Below are 23845 nucleotides of genomic sequence, written 5' to 3'. Positions count from 1 at the left end.
ACTGAGTGCAATAGTCACTAACTCCATCTCAGCTGACTGGCTACACTGGGGTAAAATGTCTCCCTTCTACATTTTCTCGGGCAAGCTTCTGATTTGATCGTCACCTCGTATGCTAGCACCAGAAACTAGCAGTACCTTTCGGACACACTAACATACTCACTAGCTAACCTATTCCACTGAACAAGTCTACCTGTCCCCTAGCAGAAAGCAGCTGAGCATGTGGAAGGCTGTGGAGTAGCTATGCAGTGCTGTGGTACTCACTTTATGTAGGGGATGTTGGCCACCACATGGTACTTGGACCCGGGGTCAAAGTCGATCTCCGACCTCAGCACGGGCGGCTTCACTCCACTGTAGTTCTCCCTGGAAGAAAATGGCTCACATTCATAAAAAATTTTGACACTGACATAAATTTGTCTGTAGCTACTGTGTCTGTGACTTTTAATCCAGTAACATCCAACATAAACAGCACAATTGGCTTTACTTTTGAGACCTGAAAATTTATGAAACTAATTTGAAGAGTGTCACATTGTTTATAAACTAACACTCAACATTAATTAAGAAATTAATTTTTTATTTTAAAACTATCATCACTGAACAAAATTTCATTACACAATAAGAAGTTACTAGATTCCAGAATGAATCTTTCACTATGAAAAAGAATTTGTGACGTAGGAGAGGTGGTTCTGGGAGAAGCAAACCTGTGAGGCTGGGTTGTAAGCCATACTTGCATGCTCAGTTGGTAAGAGCACTGCCCACAAAAGACAAAGCTCCATATTTGCATCCCTGTCTGGCAGACAGTTTTAATATGTCAGCGTGTTTTAAAAAGCTTCTTCCATAATGTACTTTTTTTGACTATTCATTTTTGCTGTGATTTGATTTAAATCTGATGTAACTACTTAGTGCAGTTTTTGTTCATCAGTTAGTACAGATCCCTATATATGAAGGGACTGAAAAAAATAAATTACACATTGTTATGGGAGGTGAAGTAATACCTACTGAATGCTGCACTACACTTCAAAGTGACATACATGACAGTATTTTTCAACACACGCACCAGGTCTCTGTAAACAATGGTCGGAACAGTCTACCAATCACTCAATTCCTCAGTAGTAGGAATCTTCTCCTGTTATGGGGCCATTCTAAGACCATTGTGTGAACATCCTCACTGTTTGAAAATCTGTGACTGCTACAGATCAGTTCTTCTGTTGCTAGAACTCTGTCGTCCGGTCGATGTCGACGGTGTTCCTTCCCGACTGGCATCACCTACATCTGTGCGGCCTCGGTGAAACTGTTGGCTCTACAGCCTGATGTGACATTGTATTTGATCCACATACCACCAGAATTTCACCGTGAAACAGTGTGCAATTTAGATGTTTCACCCACAAAAATCATACTGTTCTGCATACTTCAACTTTTGAGGATGTTACCAGTTGCTGCGCTATTTCACTGCCGCATGATGATGCACAGGTTAACTGTACCACAGCAGAACTGTGTGTGCAGAAAACTGTGAACATACACTCTCTTCTGATAATGGACCAACCTTTTTGCACAGTAGTCTCAGGGTGGGACGACATGTGTAACTTACTTTCAGGAGTCATCTCATACATTTAATGAACTACAGTTCTAAGTACAGTGATTCACACTTTAAATGGTCTCAAAAATGTGATCAGACTCTTGGTGCTCTCTTGTCTGCAAGAATCTCTCTCCTGGAACATTCCAAATTTCAACAGTTGAATAATCACTTCACTACAGTCCTCTTATAGTTGTGGAAATGAGGTCATGTCATATTTTGTGCGTATATTTGTGTTTGTTTGTGTGTCTATCGACCTGCCAGCGCTTTTGTTTGGTAAGTCTCATCATCTTTCTTTTTAGATATATTTTTTCCACGTGGAATGTTTCCCTCTGTTATATATATATATATATATATATATATATATATATATATATATATATATATATATATATATATATATATATATATATATATACTCAAACAAATGTCACATATAAATACAAACTATGTAGGAAAGTTAATTCAACAGCAATAGAGAGTTTTTTAAACATTGTCAAGGAACAAGAGTGGCAGGATGTTTATAGTGCCAATAATATAGATGATAAATATAATGCTTTCCTTAACACATTTCTAAATGGGGTACTAGCAGTAATGGACAGCCTAGGTGGCTGATATCATGTAGAACAAAGCGGGACTTACATCAAAATGTTAGAAGTAGCCACAATCAAGCTACAGTAGCCCACTACAAACAGTACTGTAAGGTACTTAAAATGTTATTAGCAAGGCAAAGAGTATGTGGTATGCAAATAGAATATCTAATTCACAGGATAAAATTAAAACCATATGGTCAGTTGTGAAGGAAGTGTCGGGTCAGCAGAACGAGGTCGACGATATAAAGTCAGTTCGCAGTAAAAATATTTCTGTTACTGATAAATCAGATATATGTGCAGTATTTAACAATCATTTTCTGACCATTGATGGTGAATTAAATAAAAATTCAGTTTCTACAGGGAATCATATAACACTCTTGGCAAATGCCTTTCCGAGATTGATGTCTGAAATATTCCTCTGTGATACAGACAGGGGGAGACTGAGTCAATATTTGAATCATTGAAGACTAAGGACCCTCATGGATATGATGGAGTGCCTAGCAGAATATTACTGTGCTGCACATCTTAACCCCCTTATTTAGCCATATTTGTAATTTTTTGTTTAGGAACGGTCAGTTTCCAGAACGATTTAAGTACTCAGTAGTAAAGCCGCCTTATAAAAAGGGAGAAAGGGATAATGTAGATAATTGTAGACCTATTTCTATGCCATCAGTGTTTGCTAAAGTTATTGAAAAGCCTGCATAGGATAATTGATCATTTTATATCGGTCGATATGCTGTCAAATGTACAGTTCGGCTGTAGAAGTCATTTAACAACTGAAGATGCTATATTCTCTTTTCTCTGTGAGGTACTGGCTGGGTTAAACAAAAGGTTTCAAATGCTAGGCATATTTTTTTTATTTAACTAAGGTGTTTGATTGTGTCGATCACAAAATATTGCTCCAGAAGTTGGACCATTACGGAATATGGGGAGTAGCTCACAGTTGGTTGACCTCTTACTTTAGCAACAGTCAGCAAAAGTTCATTATTCACAATGTTGAGAATGGCTGTGATGTGGGGTCTGAGTGGGGTACAGTTAAGTGTGGATGCCCCAGGGATCAGTGTTGGGGCCAATCCTGTTCCTTATTTATATAAATGATATGCCCTCTAGTATTATGAATAATTCTAAAATATTTCTGTTTGCTGATGACACTAGATTGGTAGTAAAGTCTGTTGTGTGCAACATTGGTCCGGTTTCAAATAATGCAGTTCATGACCTAAGTTCATGGCTTGTAGAAAATAAACTAATGCTAAATCACAGTAAGACTCAGTTTTTACAGTTTCTCACACACACAATTCAACACAACGTGGTGTTTTAATTTCACAGAATGGGTATACAATTAGTGAAACTGAACAGTTCAAATTTCTAGGTGTTCAGATAGATGTAAACTGTCGTGGAAAGCCCACGTTCAGGATCTCGTTCAAAGACTTAATGCTACCATTTTTGCTACTCAAATGGTATATGAAGTGAGTGATCGTTCAACACAATAATCAGTCTACTTTGCTTATTTTCATTTGCTTATGTGGTACGGTATTATATTTTGGGGTAACTCTTCCCATTCGAAAAGGATATTTTTGGCTCAGAAGTGGGCAGTTTGGGCGATAAGTAGTGTAAGTACAGGAACCTCTTGTCAACCCCTGTTCATGAGTCTGGGTATTTTGACATTGGCCCCTCCCTCTCCCCCCCCCCTCTCTCTCTATCTCTCTCTATCCTTACAGTAATTTCTTGTTAACAATATTAGCTTATTCGCAAGAATAAGCAACTTTCACTCAGTTAATACTCAGCAGTTAATACTCATGTTTCCATGTAAGGTTTATAAAGATTGCTACCAGAGACTCTGCAATGGGAATGTGGGAATAACGTATTAGGGTCATTCACAAAGAAACCAACCAGAGGCTGTAAAATGAAAACCTTCGCTGGAGGGATCGATCGTAATGCCGTTGCCTGTGGAAGAATGTGCAGTTCCGACGAGAGTGCCGAGGCCCCAGACTCACTGACAGAGGCACACAGGTGACGACAGTGAGAACTTGCGGGCACAGTGCCACCCACTGTTCCACGTAGTGCTGCAAACAGTGAAATGGAGGCTGCAAAAGAAGAGCGAACAGATGTAGTGTGTTTGCTGACAGTGGAAGTAGTGCAGGGAATGGCATAATTATAAGAAGAGCATTGCATATGCATCACAAGAGTCAAGATGTGGCACAAGCAATTCGAGGAAGGACGGATGTCACTGGCCGATGACATACGATCTGGAATGCCACACTGCTGTACCGTTATCACTGTTCTGTAAGTGAATGTCGTCGTTACTAAAGACTGGTGGGTTACAGTGGCAGCCGTTGCCTCAGAGTTCAGCACTCTCCTTCTAGTGTAAGGAAATGCAGTACACTGCTTTGCTCATCTTTTGAAGCCTCCATTTCATTGTTTTCAGCACTACTGTCATAGTTATTAAGTCATACCACTTATTAAATTGCACTAAGAGCTTTATCAGCAAGCAAATATGAAACTGAAGTACAAAAGTACCCCACAAGGTCCAAGGCACTGAGTGTATTTAAATGTAAACGAAGATTCTTAAATACGCAGTGGACGGTTGACGCATGCAAGTGCTTACTCTGTCGAGATGGGAGAGTGTGTCTGTGTCCCTCTAGTGGTGAGTTTGGGGCCTCAGTGCTGTCGCAGGGATTGCCCCTTCTTCTGTAAGCAATGGTGTAACAATCCTATCGGTGGTTTTCCTTTTATAGCTTCCGGCTTTTTTCTTTTAAAATGACAACAATACATCACTCGTGTAGGATCGGCCAGAGACCTCCACCAAATCCTTTCGACCCGGTGGTGCTACTCTGTTCCCACATACCTCCTGGAGGAACCTCTAACAGTGGTGTTTCGAAATCATCGGTGGAAATGCCAGTGGTAACGAGAGGTCAAATCAGAACTGGAGGTGTGCCCAGGCAGTGCTGACGATTTAGGCAGCTACTCACGGTAAGCTGTAAGTCGGGTTTCGTGATCTTGTGTAGCATTCATTTTTGTTAGCTGCCATATATCTGCTACGTTGCAAATGCAGTATTGCTGAAAAGTTTTTGACGATATCGATAAATGTCACAGTGAATTCCTTGACTTTATCCCTGTCATCTGTACATCTCAGTGGCGGTCCTGTGGATCGTCGGAAAAAAAATATAAAACAGACTGACTGATTTCCTTCTTTCATTCTACATTCTTGTACAACTCTGCTACTTCTCTTACCTCAATGGTGGAACTTTCTGTCGTTTGAAAAAAATCTAATGGAACTTCACAGGGAATATGTCACTAACCGGAGGAAGATTAGAATTATCTTACACCTCGATTTTGGATACATCGGGACTATTTAAAGACAGAGAGTGTACATCAACAGGGGTTTACTACCTATACACCATTTAGCTCAATCTACTTACAAAATGTGTGTCAAAGGAGCCTTTACAAGGAAGGAATAAGATTCTTCATGGCACAGAACAGTCCTGAAGATTTATGTATATTGATGACTTTGTGCTCTTGGCTACACAAGAAGGAACCTGATAAACATTTAATATCCCAATGGAAACAAGAAAGAACTATTGAATGACTGAAAATGTAGGTCCACTGCAATTTCGTTGTTGTTAATGGTAAACTGTAGCATCAAAAAAATTACAGAGGCTAACCCCTGCAAAATCTGCATTTATAATGAAAAAGTCCAGTCTGAATTGTACAAACCATCTCTAAAAGGATGTGTTGAGTATTTTGCACTGGGTGGCTCAGAAACACAAAAATTGTGGAAATGGAAAGGGAAAATGTAAACTGTTGTAAGATCTGGCAAATGTACATCAAATTCAGATGCCGTAAGTCCCCTATGGACTTGTAACCATCTAAGTGATAGAGGTTTTCTTTCTTTAAATCATAGGAGAACTATGCATCACACAGTGGGAATGTTGTAAGTATAACTGCGTAGTGTAGGTGTGTGTGTTAAGTGTTTGTATACTGTAGTAGAATGCTGACTATTTGGATCTGTTCAGAGGGTTCTGCAAAGGTAGTAAGTACACTGTATTGAAGGATTTAAGGTGTATGTAAAGCACCACCTCCACTGTTGCTTTGAAACTGCTTCAGTATTTACAACCAGTTGTATTAATTGAATGTCATTTGTTGTCAGTCACAGTTAAGGTATGTATACAATAAAATACACTAGTTCACCACCATTCTTTGCATCTGAAAATTCACAAGTGCCTGGCACCTAGTGGACTCCTTTGATAAATATCTAAACAGTTTCGGTAGTAAGTAGCTCTTTTAGTAGTATCGTGATATAATGTCATCGAGTAAAAAAGTCATTATTTTAAGACAACAGAAACCCAAGTCAAACTAAGGCACGTGCTTATGTAAAGTGTACTCAGGTGACTGACCAACTGCAGTTGGTATCAAGTGCTGTGAAAACATATCAGTTGATCTCTCAGTGTCAATCATTAGGAGGAGTAAACCAGAAAATTTGTATGACATCAGATCTTACTGCCAAGTGCAGTGCATTCATTGATGTATGTGCTTTCTGACCAGTGCTGTTTACAGTATAACAGAACAACTTTTTATCAGTATAATGTGAAAGAGATTACATGCAAAAGGTTATAAGGAAAAATAAACAATACCAAAGTGCTTAAAGTGATTTACAAAACAACAGCATCAAAAGTAAGACACAAAACGAGGCTACATGTTATAGTGAACAGTCTACTGACTGAGCACTCAAATAAGGCTTATTGATTATTATATGTGTGTTTTAATGTGGGTTTTGGTTTTGTTTTGTGGGAATCACTGAATTGGTCATCATCTGCTGGGAGCAAATGATGTTGCTTCTCGTTCAAAGGAGATCACAGGATGACCAGCTTAGGTTTCCAATACCTGAACAGAGAGGTTTACCCATCTTAGTCGAGGGCTGTGTTTAAGGCTGAGGTTGGTGATGGAGGGATATCCCTCTGGTAGCTTCCACTGCACGGGGAGCTAGGTAATCTGGAAAGAGAAAGGGGCACTCTTCGGTGAACGCTTGGTGAGTACGGATCGTAGCTCTTAAGGGGGGTTTCAGGTGATAGGAATCAGGTTGAGTTAGGACTTCGTTATGTTTAACTGGTGAAATACTTAAGAACTTTAACTTATCTGAAGCATGTGAAGTGAGTTATTTTTTTTAATGGTTTTTAATCTTATATTTTGTGGAAATTGCTTTTGTCTTTGTGTGTCGATTTTGTGCCACGTGTTTGGTAATCGATGACCCTTCTGGTTCACCACGGCACCGCAATAGGCTTTATTTTAACAGTTTGCTTGTTTAATAAGCTACAATTTCTGCAAGAATATCTGTTCTTTCGTGCGCTTTCTACAAAGCAGCACAACAGTTTGAGTCAGAATGCACCACATGCTCTAGTTCGGCCGTTTGCAAGCAGCGGGCGCAGTTAGTATGTTAAATAATTATCGCACAGCCTCGGTTAAATCTCTGTTCAGAATAGAGCATGCGTAGAATTGTAATGCAAATCTCACTGAAATATTTTTATGGTATTAATCCAAAGGAGATGATAGTATAATTGTCTCCCACCCCCGTCTTCTGTGTTTCTTCTTGCTGTAGTTAAAATTGTGCTCTGTTTCATTCTTTCTCACGCAATTCTTACTTAAATATTTCGAGTCAGACACCAGTTATGTGTAGTTAGGATGTGCAACCAAATATTTAGTCACAATAAATAATCTACGTGAAAGATAAATTCTTTGGTGTCGATCTTACCCCCTTACTCCGATTTCCAATCCTGAATTAATCAAGTTGCTTCATGCACGAAATGGAGTGCTACTTATCTGGCTACTTAAAGAAATTTGTGTATTTTTAATTAAATTATTAAATTAATTAAACTAATAATTTTCCAGCTCCGTTTTCTTTTAATTATTAGGAAGGGCTTGAGCTGGTGGCAACCCTGAATTTCTGAATTTCTATCATTATTTGTATGAGAGAAGCAGCTATAAATGCGAGATAACATATATGGCCTGACGAGAAACGTCGTAAAGATAGTAATACATTACAAGTTGTCTGTGCAAGGATACATGAAAATAATAAAGTGGTACCCAAGTGTACTCTCAGTCAAAAACACTAAGTACTGTAATAGTTATTAAGTCATACCACTTATTATGTTGTACTAAGAGCCCTATTAGCAAACAAATATGAAACTGAAGTACAAAAGTACTCCACAAGGTCCAAGGCATTGTGTGTATTTAAATTTATAGGAAGATTCTTAAATATTAAACAATGGAAAAGACACACACACACACACACACACACACACACACACACACACACACACACACACACACTTGTGTGTGATTTCAGAAGAATACCTTCTGGCCGAAAGCTTCGAGTTTAGAAATCTTTTTTGTTATGCCTGTCTGCAACTCAACATCTCCGATACATGATTCTCAAGAATTTTATCTTATAGTAATAGCTGACTATTTGAATTTGCATCTCAGTTGCATTGCACTAAGATTGCTTAATGATTGTGCAATTAATGCAACTAGCTGTGAAAATTAAGGCATTTTCTAAAGAGCAGCTGAGACGGTGATTTACTTACACGTTTGAGTATCAATCACTGTGGCAGCACAAAAACAGAACATGTATAAAATTATTTGCAACTACTAGATGCTAGTGCAACTAGCACCGTTTGGAGCACTTATCAAATAGACACATCAGATTGGCAAAGCTCACTAGAGACCATACAGATGTGTAAGAGGGCAACTCAGAGAATTTAAATACAAGCTGTTTGAAGAAAGGACTGCAGTGAGTTAGTTGATTACACCACATTTGTACAGCGTGTACGGAACCTTACATATTACAATGGGATGATGATAAGATACAACAACACATAGATAATTGTGTTTCCCTATCTCCATACAGAATGGAGCAGGACGTGGATTAGTACTATGGTAGAAGATGGCCATTAATAACTGTAAGAGTAGTGAGATGGGAAATCCAGTGGTGACACACAAACTACTACTATCAAACAGAACTGAGGAGGTCGCTGGGCTTAACATCCCTAAATGACGAACAGAGCTCCATTGTCAACAATGTTATGGGCCCTCATACCACAATAGACTCCGTACAGGTTTGAAAGGTAAGCCAGGAGCTGCTAGAGGATCTGGCATTTGGAAACTCTGCAACACCTTTCCGCTCCTTTCTTGCCAAATGCTGGTGCTGAAAAATGTCTTTTCCCACCTGGACTTAAATCAATTATTTCTGGATGTAAATCCACTGTAGTCGTACACATTTGTGAGGTCAGCTACAGAGGATGGTTAGTTTGTACAATCAAAACTGATTAAGAGAAGATATATACTATGGTTTAGTGAAGTGTGTCAATGAAATACATAGAGGGCTGTAAGCAATTTTGTGCACTGATCTTGGAAGTTTCATTTTGTAATTACGTATGACATGCAACAGCTTCTTCAGTATTGAATGAGATCTGGCTGAGGACAGACATATAACTCTCTGTGGACATTTACTATCTTTAATTGAACCAAAATAATTGCTAAAGGGTTTGTATGATAACTGTGTGCACATTTTGTACTTTTGTGTATCAGATTGTTGATCTGTTTCATGAAATACAGGCAACATTACAAATATGGCAATGGAAAGTCACTGGTGAACTACAAATAATGGGAGTACAGACAGTAATTCACCGTACAGTTGATGTGTTGAGTGACTTACAAGTACACAAACAAGTCAGAACACTTGTAAGATTTTCAGAGTTACAGAGTCAGTTTTTGTAGGATAGCAGCCTCTTCATTTGTCATCATAAAACAGTATCGATCAGTTAATTAATTTTTTTATTTCCATACATAAAGTTCAATTACAGCCTTACAGATTTACTTTTGAAGTAATTTTGTACAAATAATGCTTATGCATGTGTTCCTATCACAGCCAAATTAGCTGTCAATACATTTTATTATTTTTTAACTACAATATAAAATTAAAATGTTTCAAACAATTATTTCAATTTACAAAATTAAATTCTTTATATTCAAATTATTGTTGTCTTTTTATGGTTCTGTGCCCCAGTCGGTAAAAATGGAACCCTTAGAGGATCACTTTGTTGTCTGTCTGTCTGTCTGTCTGTCTGTCTTTTCCTCAGGAACGGGTACATGTATCAAGTTGAAATTTATGCAGCATACTAAGGCCTATGGTCCCTTGTTGATGTAACAATTTGAAGCTTCTAAGCCAATGGAGTAAAAAGATATGGCCATATATGTCACATATTTTGATACTCACTCATCAAAATCTATAGGGTACTTCCCATTGATCTACAATGATGAAACTTGCCAAGATGTCAGATTTCACAGTACAAGTAAAGGAGAGTATCTGAAAATTGTTAATTTGTAACTATATCACACGAAAAATACATTTCTTTTGTCATTTATTATCTGAGGTCAAAACTGAAATTAAAACAATCAGTAGTTCTGCATTCAGACTGACTGGGTCACAATGGTAAAAGTCAAATATTGGGCAAAGGATATCTTTATTGTTCATATGATGCATTTCGAAATTTATCCATCATCAGATATCCAGGAGTGATTGCTGCATCTCGATATGGCTTTTCAAATTTTATGTAAAACATACTGACTGTAATAACCGTGGTTGTCTGTCTCCTGCATATTATTGAAATTATCAAAAATCTTGCAATCACTGTGACCGATATTTTGTCAGTATCAGAGTCAATAACAGGCAAAAATGGTGAAGATTCTGGGAATGGATGAACTGTCTATACACTTAATTAAGTTTGTGTGGAACTCTCAGCAGGCAAGACCTACGCACACCTGGCCAGTTTTTTTGCTGTTAGGCCTCGTTTCCGCAGCTGCAGTTATACAACTAATGTAAGTTATACACCACCTCTGGCAGTCACAAAAGATGGTACTCAATCTACATTACATTTCAAATTATTGTGACAAGCTTCCAAAAACTTTAAAACAAGAATAATCTTTTACGTCAATTCACATATATCTGTGTATCTTACTATACTGTGTTGAAAGTTATGGCAGTAGTCGTGTCAGTGTTTACAGATAGGATGCAATTGTAAGTCTGGAATGAGATTATTGAGTGCAGATGTTATGCAACCGAGAACAAGCAGCTGCGAATAAACTGAAGAATTCGACAAAAATAGATGTAGAATTTGATTCCTAAAGAGTAACACAATCATTAATTCTCCCGCATCGTATAAAGATCGAGAATCCAGGATTACAACAGAACATCCACAATGAATTTTTGACTAGATCTTTTCTACAAAAGTTCAGTAAAAATATGTTATGTTGCCTGTTCTCAAATATCTCCTCGAAGCATGGCAAAATACCTGATATGTTGGTGTAAACTGCAATTACAATTACAGTGTCAGTATATTTTGCAGCTGTAAATAGTTGCAGAAGCATTACAAACATTGCTACACTTTTGGAGACATTCTCCTTCAGAGGTAACTAGCACAGACCACATACACTAATGTGACAAAAGACACGGGATACCTCCTAATATCATGTCGGACCACCTTCTGCACAGTGTAGTGCAGGAACTCGATACGGTACAGACTCGACAAGTCGTCGGAAGTCCCCTGCAGAAATATTAGACCGTACTGCCTATATAGCCTTCCAAACTTGCGAAAGTGCTGCCGTTGCAGGTTTTTGTGGACAAACTGACCTCTTGATTACATCTCATAAATGTTTGATGGGATTCAATCTGGGTGGCCCTATCATTCATCTGAATTTTGCAAAATGTTCTCCTAACCAGTTCCAAACTATTGTGGCCCGGTAACACGGCGCACTGTCATCCGTAAAAATTCTATCGTCATTTGGGAACACCGAGTCCACAAATGGCGGCAGATGGTCTCCGAGTAGCCAAACGCAACCATTTCCAGTCTGTGATCATTTCACACGGACCAGAGGACCAAGTCCGTTCCGTGTAAACACGGTCCACACCATTACAGAGCCACCACCAGCTCGCACAGTGCCTCGTTCGCAACTCGGGTCCACGGCTTTGTGGAATCTGTGCCACATTTGAACCCTATCGTCAGCTCTTACCGAGTGAGACTGGGACTCATCTGACCGGGTCACAGTTTTCCAGTTGTCTAGGATCCAACTGACACAGTCACGAGCCCAGGGGAGGCACTGCAACCGATGTCGTGTCGTTAGCAAAGACACTCACATCGGTCGTCTGCTGTCGTAGCCCATTAATGCCAAATTTTGCCACACTGTCCTAACGGATACATTTGTTGTACGTCTCACATTGATTTGTGCGGTTGCTTGTCTTTCAGCACTGACAGCTCTACACAAATGCCACTGCTCTCGGTTCGTAAGCCACTGTGTTGTCTGTAGTGAGAGGTAATGTTTAAAATTCACTATTCTCAGTACACTTCTGATGCTGCTTTCCCTACTGATTTCTAAAATAGAATGTCTCGTGCATCTACCTCCAACTACCATTCCACATTCAAAGTCTGTTTATTCTCATCGTGCAGCCATAATCGTGTCAGATACCTTTTCACATAAATCACCTGAGAACAAATGACAGCTCCACCAGTGCGCTGTCCTTTTATACCTTTTGCACGCAGTACTACCGGCATCTGTATATTGCTATCCAAAGACTTAAGTCACCTGAATGCATGCACGTGGACCTGCACAGATGCATCACCCTGCCCTGCCTTACTAGAAAGTACCAGTATTTTAACCTGGGTGATGGGCACGATCACTGACAAGCTGTCTACAGAAATAAATGATCACTACCAAACTCTGGCCAAGAGGAGGGAGAACCACCCAATGACGGAACATGCTGCCTAGCGCAATGTAATAGACTTAAAGAGCCATTTAGAAACCCATCTTCTGTAACCCCCTCCTCTTCCTCCAAATACCAGCTTCTCTGAACTATGTATATGGAAAAACGAGAGCAGAAAGATTAGTCTTTGACATCCCACTGACAATGAGGTCATCAGAAATTGCTATGCGGATAGAAATTGTCCGCATAACACATCCACTGACCGCGACCGCGATCCTTTCGAACTCGATCTCTGCTAGCCCCTGTTCCCCTGCTCCACCACCATATACTCGACATGGGCCCATACCCTCTTCTCTGCAGCCTCCCTCTTCCTCTGTTCTGTCTTCTCCACTCTGTGCACCTGCTGTTCCCAGTCGCACTGCACTGCCAGTAAATTATACTCAGTTTCTGTAGTTCTGAAGAAGGATTGGTCCAAAGCTTAGCAATATTTTCGATCTTGCATACTTGTCTATCAATCACTCAATCTGGCAATTACTTGATGAGCTGTCACCTATACTCCATGCATTATTTACAGAAATATGGGGAGCACTATTAGATGAACATTGTGAGAATGAAAGTGGTTTAAAGTGATTTTTTCTGGTGAACTAACTCTAAATATGATGCCACAACAAAAGGTTCTGACTAGCCAAAAGTAACCCATGTGTTGAGTACACTTCAATGGCCAGACAGGAAGTGCAGCTGAGTGTAGATAAAGAAAGAAATGATCTCGTACAAGTGAAAGCCTCCTCTTGGGAGAGGTTGTCCTGTTGGTGACAACATTGTGCTCCATATTCCATCTGTTAAACATGCCACAAAGCTTGTCAAAACCGAGAAGGAAGCACGGCATTTATCGATAGCCTGTAGTTGAAAATTAAGTTTTAGTCACCAAAGGTTAGATCAATATGTGAATGTCTCAATTTCATCAAAGTGTTTCCTCCTCCCCTCTCCCCCTCCCACGTATGTCTTCAGTGCATAAACAGAGACACTGTGAACGGTGGAGCCCTTGTGAAGGACTTCCGTAGCTAAGGTACTGGATTTATGTACGTCATACAGGGCACTGGGACCAATTCTCTAGAAACTAGTGTTGGCCGTGTTTCAATGTGTGGTTTTACCTGAGACATTACTAGCCAACATCTGATTCCTAATTAAAGTAGAAACATTTCAGCCCCACTATCAACTCTGAGAACAAAAAAAATAATTGTAAGCAGACATGAGGACTCTGAGGTGCCATTGCAAGTAACCTTGCTTGTGGAAAACTACTTACCACTCTGCCAAATTATGCTAGAATGACTTTTTTTCATGTCAGAGTTATCAGATTACAAACTGAAAGAATAAAATGGAATATAAGTACACTTATGACAGTTTCAGGAGGAAACAGAAAGGTGGCAAGAAAATGTATACAGAACAGAGCATATTAGTTAGGCTTGTTTGGACCAGAAGCAGGCGACTTCGGTCACATCGAGAGTTGACGACGTGACCCAATGAGGCTGCAGTGGGTGGGGCATTCTGGAAAGGAATGTGTGTCTGGTGTTATGTGGAACCCATAGGTTAGGCTTACTGTTTCTGTCTGGGATCTCCTAAGGGATTTCCAGACTCGAATGTTTTCTCGATGGTAGGCACTACGTTTCTGATGGCAGCATCCAGTAGTTGTCTTTTGAAGGTAGAATTTGTTGCTTGTAGTCCCTGGTCTTTCAAATTTCAGCTTTGGGATAGCCGTTTGAATGCCATATAGTAGACGTCATTGTTTTAGATATGGTAGAAACGAGAGCCTCTCGGTGCTCCGTAACACGCAAGGCAAGGCAGTTTGCACATTGGGTGATAGAAAGGAATACTTGCTCTAATAGGACCGTACCTGGTAAAACATCATCATCTGGAATGAATGTTTAAATTAATGATGGCGTCTAATAAACTGTAACCTCTGCCCAGAAACTTCCCTGTAATGATTTCTGCAGGGAAGAACCACCAATACTGCATCTCAGGAATTTTAGGTGCACGTACAGTTTACATCAAAGAGACAAGATCTCTTAGAGACCCCGACCCTTATCTGCCTGTCTGAAGTCAAAAGTAGAATGCCTACCTATTTCTGTCTCTTGCATTTATCCAATATGTTCCCAATGGATATTACTGATTTCCAAACATTGAAGGCTCTGCTGAAAGGAAGACAATACTGGCCTGCTACTGACCTCCAAAAGCAGGAGCAGATCACCTCAAAGTCATCCGAAATTAAGGCTTCTCAAACACATTCCAGGTAGAAAGTTAAATGAATAAAACATTTTGTACATCCATTTGTGTGTATCAACTATCATGTTCCATGAAGTTTCCTGACAGTTACTAAATTAGAATAGCATTTTGTAACACTGCGTTGCTACCGACATTAATTTTGTGTGAGAATAAGCCAGTATCCATTCACATTATCTGTGCAGTACTGTAATGACATACCTGAGCCTCCAATAGTCACAATTGTAGCGCGTCTTGGGCGTGCGGCCCTCGAAGATGTCCCAGCGCCACAGGTCGAGCACGAGTGCGTACGGCAGGAAGGCGAGCTTATCGAGTGCCTGCGCGAACAGGTAGTTGATGTTGTGTGGCAGGTCGTCGACCGAGTTGCGCAGCAAGCCGAGTGTCTGCAAGTGCTGTGGTGTCGACACTGACAGAGCTATCGTGTCGCCCACTGCCTCGTGCAGCCCTGCGGACACAAAGGAGAGACCAGTAATTAACTTCTCCCGACAGGTTGTTCCAAAAGTAGCCCAGTGGAAGAGGTCAAGACCATCAACAATTATGGCACTGGAATGTAGTTTACCTGAATTTGCTATTATTCAGTTCTAATAATTGGCTGAGGAAAAACATGCAATAATAATATTAATTTGATAAATTTAACTGTATCAAAAGGAAAACTCACTTGAGAAAAGTATAATCTTTTGGGCAGTACTTACTTACGAAAAGCAAGTTTACAGAGTTGGTTATTGAATTATCAAAAACTTTTGGTTATTAACTATGACTGTTGCATGTGGATCTGACTGTTCATCCCTACATGTAGAGGCATGGCTTTGATTACCTTAAGAGTACAGAAAACTAATAATCATATCCAATTCAGTAACAGGAAAGAGGGTGAGAAATGGTTGTATCCTTCGAATATAAATACATATAACTGAGACCAGTTTACTTCTATAAACTGATTTTTGATGAGACTGTAAAGTCTCAAAAACAAAAATATTTGTAAGTGGCTTGTCACCCACCCAGATAGCCACGCATGTTAAAGTGCCACTTCTGGGATGGGGAAGTATATTGGATCCATCTGGCAGATTAAAAACAAGGGTCAGTGTGCCGGCCGACCTGGATTTGGTTTTTAGATAGTTCCCCATATCTGACTAGTGAATGCCAGGCTGGTATCCAAGTCCCGTCTCAGTTACACGATTTGCGGACATTTAGAAACCATTCGCACACTTTCATATGGATAACACCGCACCGTGCAGACATTTCGGGTACACGTACTCCCTCCTGTCAGGGGGAAGGGGGTAAATGGGTTGGTGACAGGAAGGGCATACATCCAACCCTTAAATTAACCATGCCACCTCCACAGTAACCATGCTCACCCAGCATAAATGTCAGACAAAGACAAAGAAAAAGAAGCTGATAAGTGGCTGGTCACAGTTATTTGAATTAATAAACAGTCATGTGCTCCACAGTGTCCATAATTGATAAGCTTAAGGTTTGTATCCTATCTCTTATGTTATTCATTCTGTATATAGAGGAGGCAGTAAAGAAAAACAAAGAAAAATTTGGAGAGAGAATTAAAGCATATAGTGAATAAATAAAAACTTTGTGGTCTGCCAATGATACAATTCTGTCAGAGGCGGCAAAAGAATTGCACAATCAGTCGAGTGTAATGGATAGCATCTTGAAAAAAGTTTATATGTTAAACATCAACAAAACGTAAATCAACAAGTAATGGAGTGTAGTCAAAATAAATAAGGTAATGCTGAGGGTCTCAGATTAGGAAATGGGACACTGAGAGTAGTAGACAAGATTTGCTATTTTTGTAGCAAAATAACTGATGATACTAGAAGTAAAGGTATAAAATATAGAGTGGAAAAATAGCAAAAGTTTTTCTGAGGAAGAGGGAGGAAGTTTCCTACAAAAGTATTTGTCTGGAGTGTTGCCTTACAAGGAAGGGAAACACGGACAAAAAAAAATGGCTCTGAGCACTATGGGACTTAATATCTGAGGTCGTCAGTCCCCTAGAACTTAGAACTACTTAAACCTAACTAACCTAAGGACATCACACACATCCATGCCCGAGGCAGAATTCGAACCTGCAACCGTAGCGGTCGCGTGGTTCCGGACTGAAGCGCCTAGAACCACTCGGCCACAGCAGCCAGCAAACACGGACAGTTTATAGAACTACCAACAAGAGAACAGAAGCTTTTTAAATGTGATACTACAGCAGACTACTGCAGATTAGATGGGTATATCAGATGAGCAATGAAGAGGTTTGGGGGTACAACCTGACTAAAAGCTGAAGATTTATGTTAGTATGCCTTACTGTGAGGTAACAAGGGATATTTAATTTGGTAATGGAGTAAAGTGTGTGTGTGCGGAGGGCGTAAAATTGTAGAGGAAGGCCAAAACTCAAATGCAATAAGCAGGTTCAAGTGAATGCATGGTGCAGCAGTTAAAGGGAGGCTGTACACAGCTTAGACTAGTGTAAGCTACAACAACAACAACAACACACTGTTTGCCTATGTGTGGCCTTTTTTTTGCGTGTTTGCATCAGTACCTGGGTTGGCAGCATCGCGGAACACCTTGGGCTGGTTGCGGTACTGCAGGAAGTACTGGATGTGCCCCATCTCATGGTGTGCTGTTACCAGGTCTGTCATGGTCACCTGGGTGCACATCTTGATCCTGTAAAGACACGACCACCATCAGAACCACCCTCTTAATTTTTAATATCAGGGCAGTTCATTGAATACCCATATTTGAACCAATAGGACTTACTTGTTGGTCATTTTGGATTTGGCAGCCATTGCAGTAAATTGTGATATGTGGTTTTTGCAGAAAAAGTGCAGTATTGTTAGAAAGATTTGCATTTTCAGATGGGAAAAGATGTGAAGAAATAAAATTGAGACTGAATGCTTTGCCATCAGTGACAACAATTCATTATTTGTTAAACAAGCTTAAATGTGGTCCAACATCTGGTTTTGATAATGATTATCCAAGACTGGCAGCAGATGTGACTGCTGAAGGTTCAAATGGCTCTGAGCACTATGGGACTCAACTTCTGAGGTCATTAGTCCCCTAGAACTTAGAACTAGTTAAACCTAACTAACCTAAGGACATCACAAACATCCATGCCCGAGGCAGGATTCGAACCTGCGACAGTAGCGGTTTTGCGGTTCCAGACTGCAGCGCCTTTAACCGCACGGCCACTTCGGCCGGCGACTGCTGAAGAAATTGGTCAAAAAGTGCAGGACAAAATTTTTGCTAATCGTCAAATGAAAATATATGAAGTATCAGAGGCTGTAGATGTGTTGAAAAGAATGGCAATTGACATTTTACATAAGTGATTGAATGAAAGTATGCTAGCAGTCTCATTTGCAGTTCAACACAGTAGAGATATTTCTGAGTGTAAAGCAGGCAAAACTAAAATTTATGGCCACCTTATCCACATAATAGTGTCAGCTCAGTCCATTATCCATCTGAATGACTAAAAACTTCACACATGAAATTTCACTTAACATGCTCCCATCAATACCTACTTCTGGTACCAGTAGGTCTTTTTGATTTTACCTGTAGGTCTTTCTGATTTGTTTGAAATTGCATACAATGAGTCTTTGTGAGTTTAAGGGTCAAGCTGTTTACAGTGAAACAGTTTTAAGACTTCCATTATTGTCTTGGCTATGATTCACATGGATGTGCTTGGGCATTTATTAGTACGAGGGCTATCCACAAAGTACATTACGTTTTGGAATTAAAAATAAATAAAGTATTGGAAATTTTTTTTATTATATACAGATGAAAGCCACACTTAAATACTACTTTTCTACATAGTTGCCATTTAAATTAAGGCACTTATCTTAGCGATGGACGAGCTTGGAAATTCCTTCGTCGTAAAATTCGGCCGCCTGCGCCTTCAACCACGTGGTTACCTCTTCTTGAAGCTGTGCGTCGTCATCAAACCGCTGCATAGCCAACCACTTCTTCATTGCTGGGAATAAGTGGAAGTCGCTCGGTGCCAGGTCGGGACTGTACGGCGGATGAGGAAACAACTCCCACTTAAAAGATTCGAAAACTTCACGAGTGGCATTTGCCGTGTGGGCCTCGGCGTTGTAGTGAATCAGCAAGATCTTTGAGCCCAACTTTCCCCTGCGCTTGTTTTGTATTGCTCTTCTGAGGTTGTACAGAGTTTGGAAATACCTTTGAGAGTTTATTGTAGTGCCTCTATCCAGGAAATCCACAAAAATCACACCTTTTCTGTCCCAAAAGACAGTCGCCACGTGGTTGAAGGCGCAGGCGGCCGAATTTTATGACGAAGGAATTTCCAAGCTCGTCCATCGCTACGATAAGTGCCTTAATTTAAATGACAACTATGAGTAGTATTTAAGTGTGGCTTTCATCGGTATATAATAAAAAAAAATTTCCAATACTTTATTTATTTTTAATTCCAAAACGTAATGTACTTTGTGGATAGCCCTCGTATATTTGTGTCATCAGCAAACATCACGATTTTGAAGATTTTTGATGGTGCGAGTTCGCCAGTGATATTCAGTTAATGTAACATTGGGGTATTTCACACTTCTTTTTGTACTGAGTCAGTTACAATTCCACAGTTCATTTACTCAGTTTCTGTTGAAATGGTGCAAAATGAAACAGTATAGAACCTCCACACCCATTACTGATGCAGAGGCACTGGGAAACATGTGACCAGACTACTGTATGTTGTTTATTTATTCGCCCAGTGAAATCTTTGGTGTACAGATGATGTGCATTCCATGTTGGACAAAGATCTTACCTACAACTTAACTGCATGTAGCATTCTACCTACAGACCATGATGAATGTTTTATGAAACAGGAGGATGGGCCACATGCAGATGCATTATGGGTGGCAAACCATCACACATACATCAACTAACTGCCACACACATGCAGTCCTGATGCTCACCCATACAACACAAGCGAGAGTAGCCATTGATGACTGGTTGTTAGTACAGATGTGTAAATGTATATGCAGGACAGGGAGTAGTGTTTGGTAATGGGAGAATCAGGCAGATGTCCATTTGTAGCTGTGGTGAGGTGAGGTGAGGGTAAACACCAGTAGCACTGACAAGGTGCACAGAATGTGACAGCTGACCATGTGCAGGGATTCTTCGGTTATTTTTGTGTGTTCTGGAATCCTATGGAAGGAATACCCACAGGAGAAGAATCTTGGGCTAAAAACTATGCACTCTAGTCAAGGCAGGACTCCACAGTGTGTAAGTGTTCTTTCTTCAAGATGCATATCTATATAGTGAGGTGACAGGCATCATGGGGTACCTCATAATACTGTGTCAGACTCCTTTTACCCATAATACTGCATAGATGTGGCACGGACCCAACACGTCATTGGAAGTCCCTTGCAGAAACATTGAGCCGTGCTGACTTTGTAGCTGTCCATAAATGTGAAAGTGTTGATAATGCAGAATTTTGTGCACAAATTGGCCTCTCATGTTATGTTCCATAAATGATTGATGGAATTCATATTGGGTGATCTGGATGGCCAAATCATTCACTGTAATTGTCCAGAATGATCTTCAAACTAATTGGGAACAACTGTTGCCCTAAAATTGTGCATTGTCATCCATAAAAATTCCACTGTTTTGTTTGGGAAAATGATGTCCACGAATGGCTGCAAATGGTCTCCACATCCAGAGGACACAGTCCCTTCCATATGAACACAGCCCACACCATTATGGAGCCACCGTCAGCTTGCACCGTGCCTCAATGACAACCTGCATCCGTGATTTTGTGGTTTCTGTGCCACACTCTAACCCTACTATTGGCTGGACTCATCTGACCAGGCCTTAGTCTTCCAGTTGTCTAGGGTCCAACCGATACGGCCACGACTCAGGTGAGACGCTGCAGGCGACGTTTGTGCTGTTAGCAATGGTATTCGTGTCATTTGTCTGCTGCCAGCCCATTAATGCTCTATTTTGCCACGCTGTCCTAACAGATACGTTTGTCATACATTCCACATTGATTCCTGTGGTTTGTGGCTATTTCACAGTGTTGCTTGTGTTTTAGTGCTGACAACTCTACACAAATGCCACTGCCCTCAGTCATTAAGTGAAAGCTGTTAGCCACTGTGTTGCCCAAGATGGAAGTTAATGCCTGAAATTTCATGTTCTCTGCGCACACTTGACCTTTTGGATCTCCGAATACTGAATTCCCTAACGGTTTCCGAAATGGAATGCCTATAGCTCCGACTATCATTTTGTGTTCAAATTCTGTTAATTTCCATCATGCAGCCACAATCAGGTCAGCAACCTTTTCTCACGAATCACCTGAATACAAATGACTGCTCCCCCAATGCTCTGCCCTTTTATACCTTGTGTAGGCAATACTAATGCTATCTGTGTAAGTGCATATCACTATCTCACAACTTGTCACCTCATCACATGACACATGTCAAGCTGTGTCCCACCTTCTTTGTAACGTGTTCAAATGTGCAGGGTTTTGTGATTGGGGTGAAGAACTGTTTATCGGTACAAGCTGGTCCGTCGGCATAAACAAAATCGGTATCAGGTGTTCCCCCACAAGAAGCTTAATAAGACGGCTCACTATCTCAGTGCAGATGTTCGGTTAATCAGATATGATCAGCAGCGGTCTCCTATTGTGTACTTGTGGTAACTGTGCTGCATACTAGAAAGTATTTTCAGTCAATTAGCATATGTAAAAGCAAAAAGAAAATAAAAATTAAACAGAAATACTGACTGACAATTACAAGTACTTTATGGGTTAGTTAGTGAACCACCAAACATACAACAGATGAAGTCAAAACAAATCAAGATGCAAAGTTTTCTGTATCCAGTAACAAGCAGAAGATGATTATAGTGAATGTGGCAGGTGATTTGCCATCACCTGTAGTCCCTCCTGTTGCAGAAGTCCCAGGCAGAGGGCTGGCAGATGACCGGCCTGTCCAGAGGCTGCTCCAGTAGGGACCTCTCCCAGAACTCCGGCGGCACGGCCGACAGGTTCAGACTGCGGTAGAAGTCGTCGGCGAGGCGGAACATGGTGAGGGGCGTGTATCCCTGTAAACAGTATACATCGGCAACTATTTCTAACTGGTTTAACTACATCTACATCTACATACGTACACTGCAAACCGGAAGTGTATGCCAGAGAGCATTTTGAATAGTATAAAACATTACAATAGCATATGGAGTCTGCAAAGAGTAACTGCTTAAATAACTCTGTGCACACTGTGATTAGTCTCATCTGTTCTTCACAGCCCCTTTGGGAGCAATAAGTAGAGGTCTGAAGTATATCTCCAGATTCTTCACTTTAAACTGATTCTTGAAATATTCTAAGTCGGCTTTTGCAGGATAATTTGTGCTCGTCTTAAAGAGTATCCCGATTCCGGTTTTTCAACATTTCCATTAGTCTCTCCCGAGACAAACAAACCTATACCCATGACTGTTGCACTTCTTCCTTTAAATTCAGTATCCCCAGTTAGTTCTATTTGACATTGTTTCCACACAGTTGAACAATAGTCTAAGATTGGATGCATAAACAATATGTAAGTAGTCTTTAAGAAAAGGTAATGCTGCCATCAACCCAAAGATTTGTTCGAAAAACTCGGTCATTTCCTAGTCTTGGTCCTGTTAGAAGTGACATGCTATTACCATTCTTAGACCTTTGAACTGACTCTCCAACACAGTTGTAAGGAGACTTACAGTGTAACAAGCATTCCGAACCATGGTGCAATTCAGCACTTTTCACATTGACAAACATTTCCACAGATGAAGTAAGTGAAAAGTGAAAGGTAAAAATCATAGGACTGACCAGGGATCAAACCTAGGCCTTTAGATCTGTAATATGGTACTTCACCACTTGGCTGCTAATCCACACAACCCCTTTGCATCCTGACAGCATGTTCACAGTATCCTGTCAAAGGACAGAATGCTGTCACCCACCTTCTCCGTGATAGGTCCACGTGATCACTCTATTTCATATCCCTACTAACTGTCGCAGACATATATTTGCACGAGCTGACCGATTCTAATCGTAGATCACCGATACTGTAGTCATAGGACACTGCTGTTTTGTTCTGCAAAGTCCTAAAACCTTACATTTCTGAACATTTGAATCAAGTTGTCAATCTTTGCACCAATGCAAAATCTTATTAACATCTGACTAAATGCACTCAAAGACAAAAAATAAAAAATGACACACCATAAAGAAATTATCCAAATGGGATGGAAATTAGTAGATGTGATGTACATGTACAAAGAAACAAATTATAACAATTTCAGAAAAATTGGACGATTTATTAAAGAGAGAGGGAGCTTCACAATTTGAGCAAGTCAGTAACGTGTCGGCCCACCTCTGGCCTCTATGCGAGCAGTTATTCAGGCGCGCTGACCGATAAGAGTTGTCGGATGTCGTCCTGAGAGATTTTGTACCAAATTGTGTCCAACTGACCTTTAGATCATCAAAATCCTGATCTATTTGGAGGGTGATGTCCATAATGCTCCAAATATTGTCAATTGTGGAGAAATCTGGTGACCTCGGTAGCCGAGGTAGTGTTCGGCAAGTGTGAAGATAAGCAGTCGATACTCACTGCGTTATGTTGCCGAAATGTAAGCCCGGGATGACTTGGCACGAAGTACAACTAAACAAGCATAGAATGTTGTTGATGT

General features: G+C 40.3%; 1 protein-coding gene across 2 annotated transcripts in view; it reads right to left on the bottom strand.

The window, feature by feature from the left end:
- Positions 1–257: 257 nt before the first annotated feature.
- Positions 258–23845, bottom strand: part of LOC126215063 (angiotensin-converting enzyme-like) — a 240769-nt gene continuing 217181 nt past the window's right edge. For both annotated transcript variants that reach the window (XM_049941712.1, XM_049941713.1), the window contains exons 9-12: positions 22065–22234; positions 17727–17851; positions 15392–15635; positions 258–360 (exon numbers count right to left, since the gene is read on the bottom strand). In XM_049941712.1, coding sequence (XP_049797669.1) covers positions 258–360; positions 15392–15635; positions 17727–17851; positions 22065–22234 — 642 coding nt within the window. The remainder of the gene's footprint in view (positions 361–15391; positions 15636–17726; positions 17852–22064; positions 22235–23845) is intronic.

Source organism: Schistocerca nitens, chromosome 12, assembly GCF_023898315.1.
Source record: "Schistocerca nitens isolate TAMUIC-IGC-003100 chromosome 12, iqSchNite1.1, whole genome shotgun sequence".
Taxonomy (NCBI): domain Eukaryota; kingdom Metazoa; phylum Arthropoda; class Insecta; order Orthoptera; family Acrididae; genus Schistocerca; species Schistocerca nitens.
The sequence above is the reverse complement of the archived record's forward strand: the minus strand, read 5'-3'. Positions and strand labels throughout refer to the sequence as shown.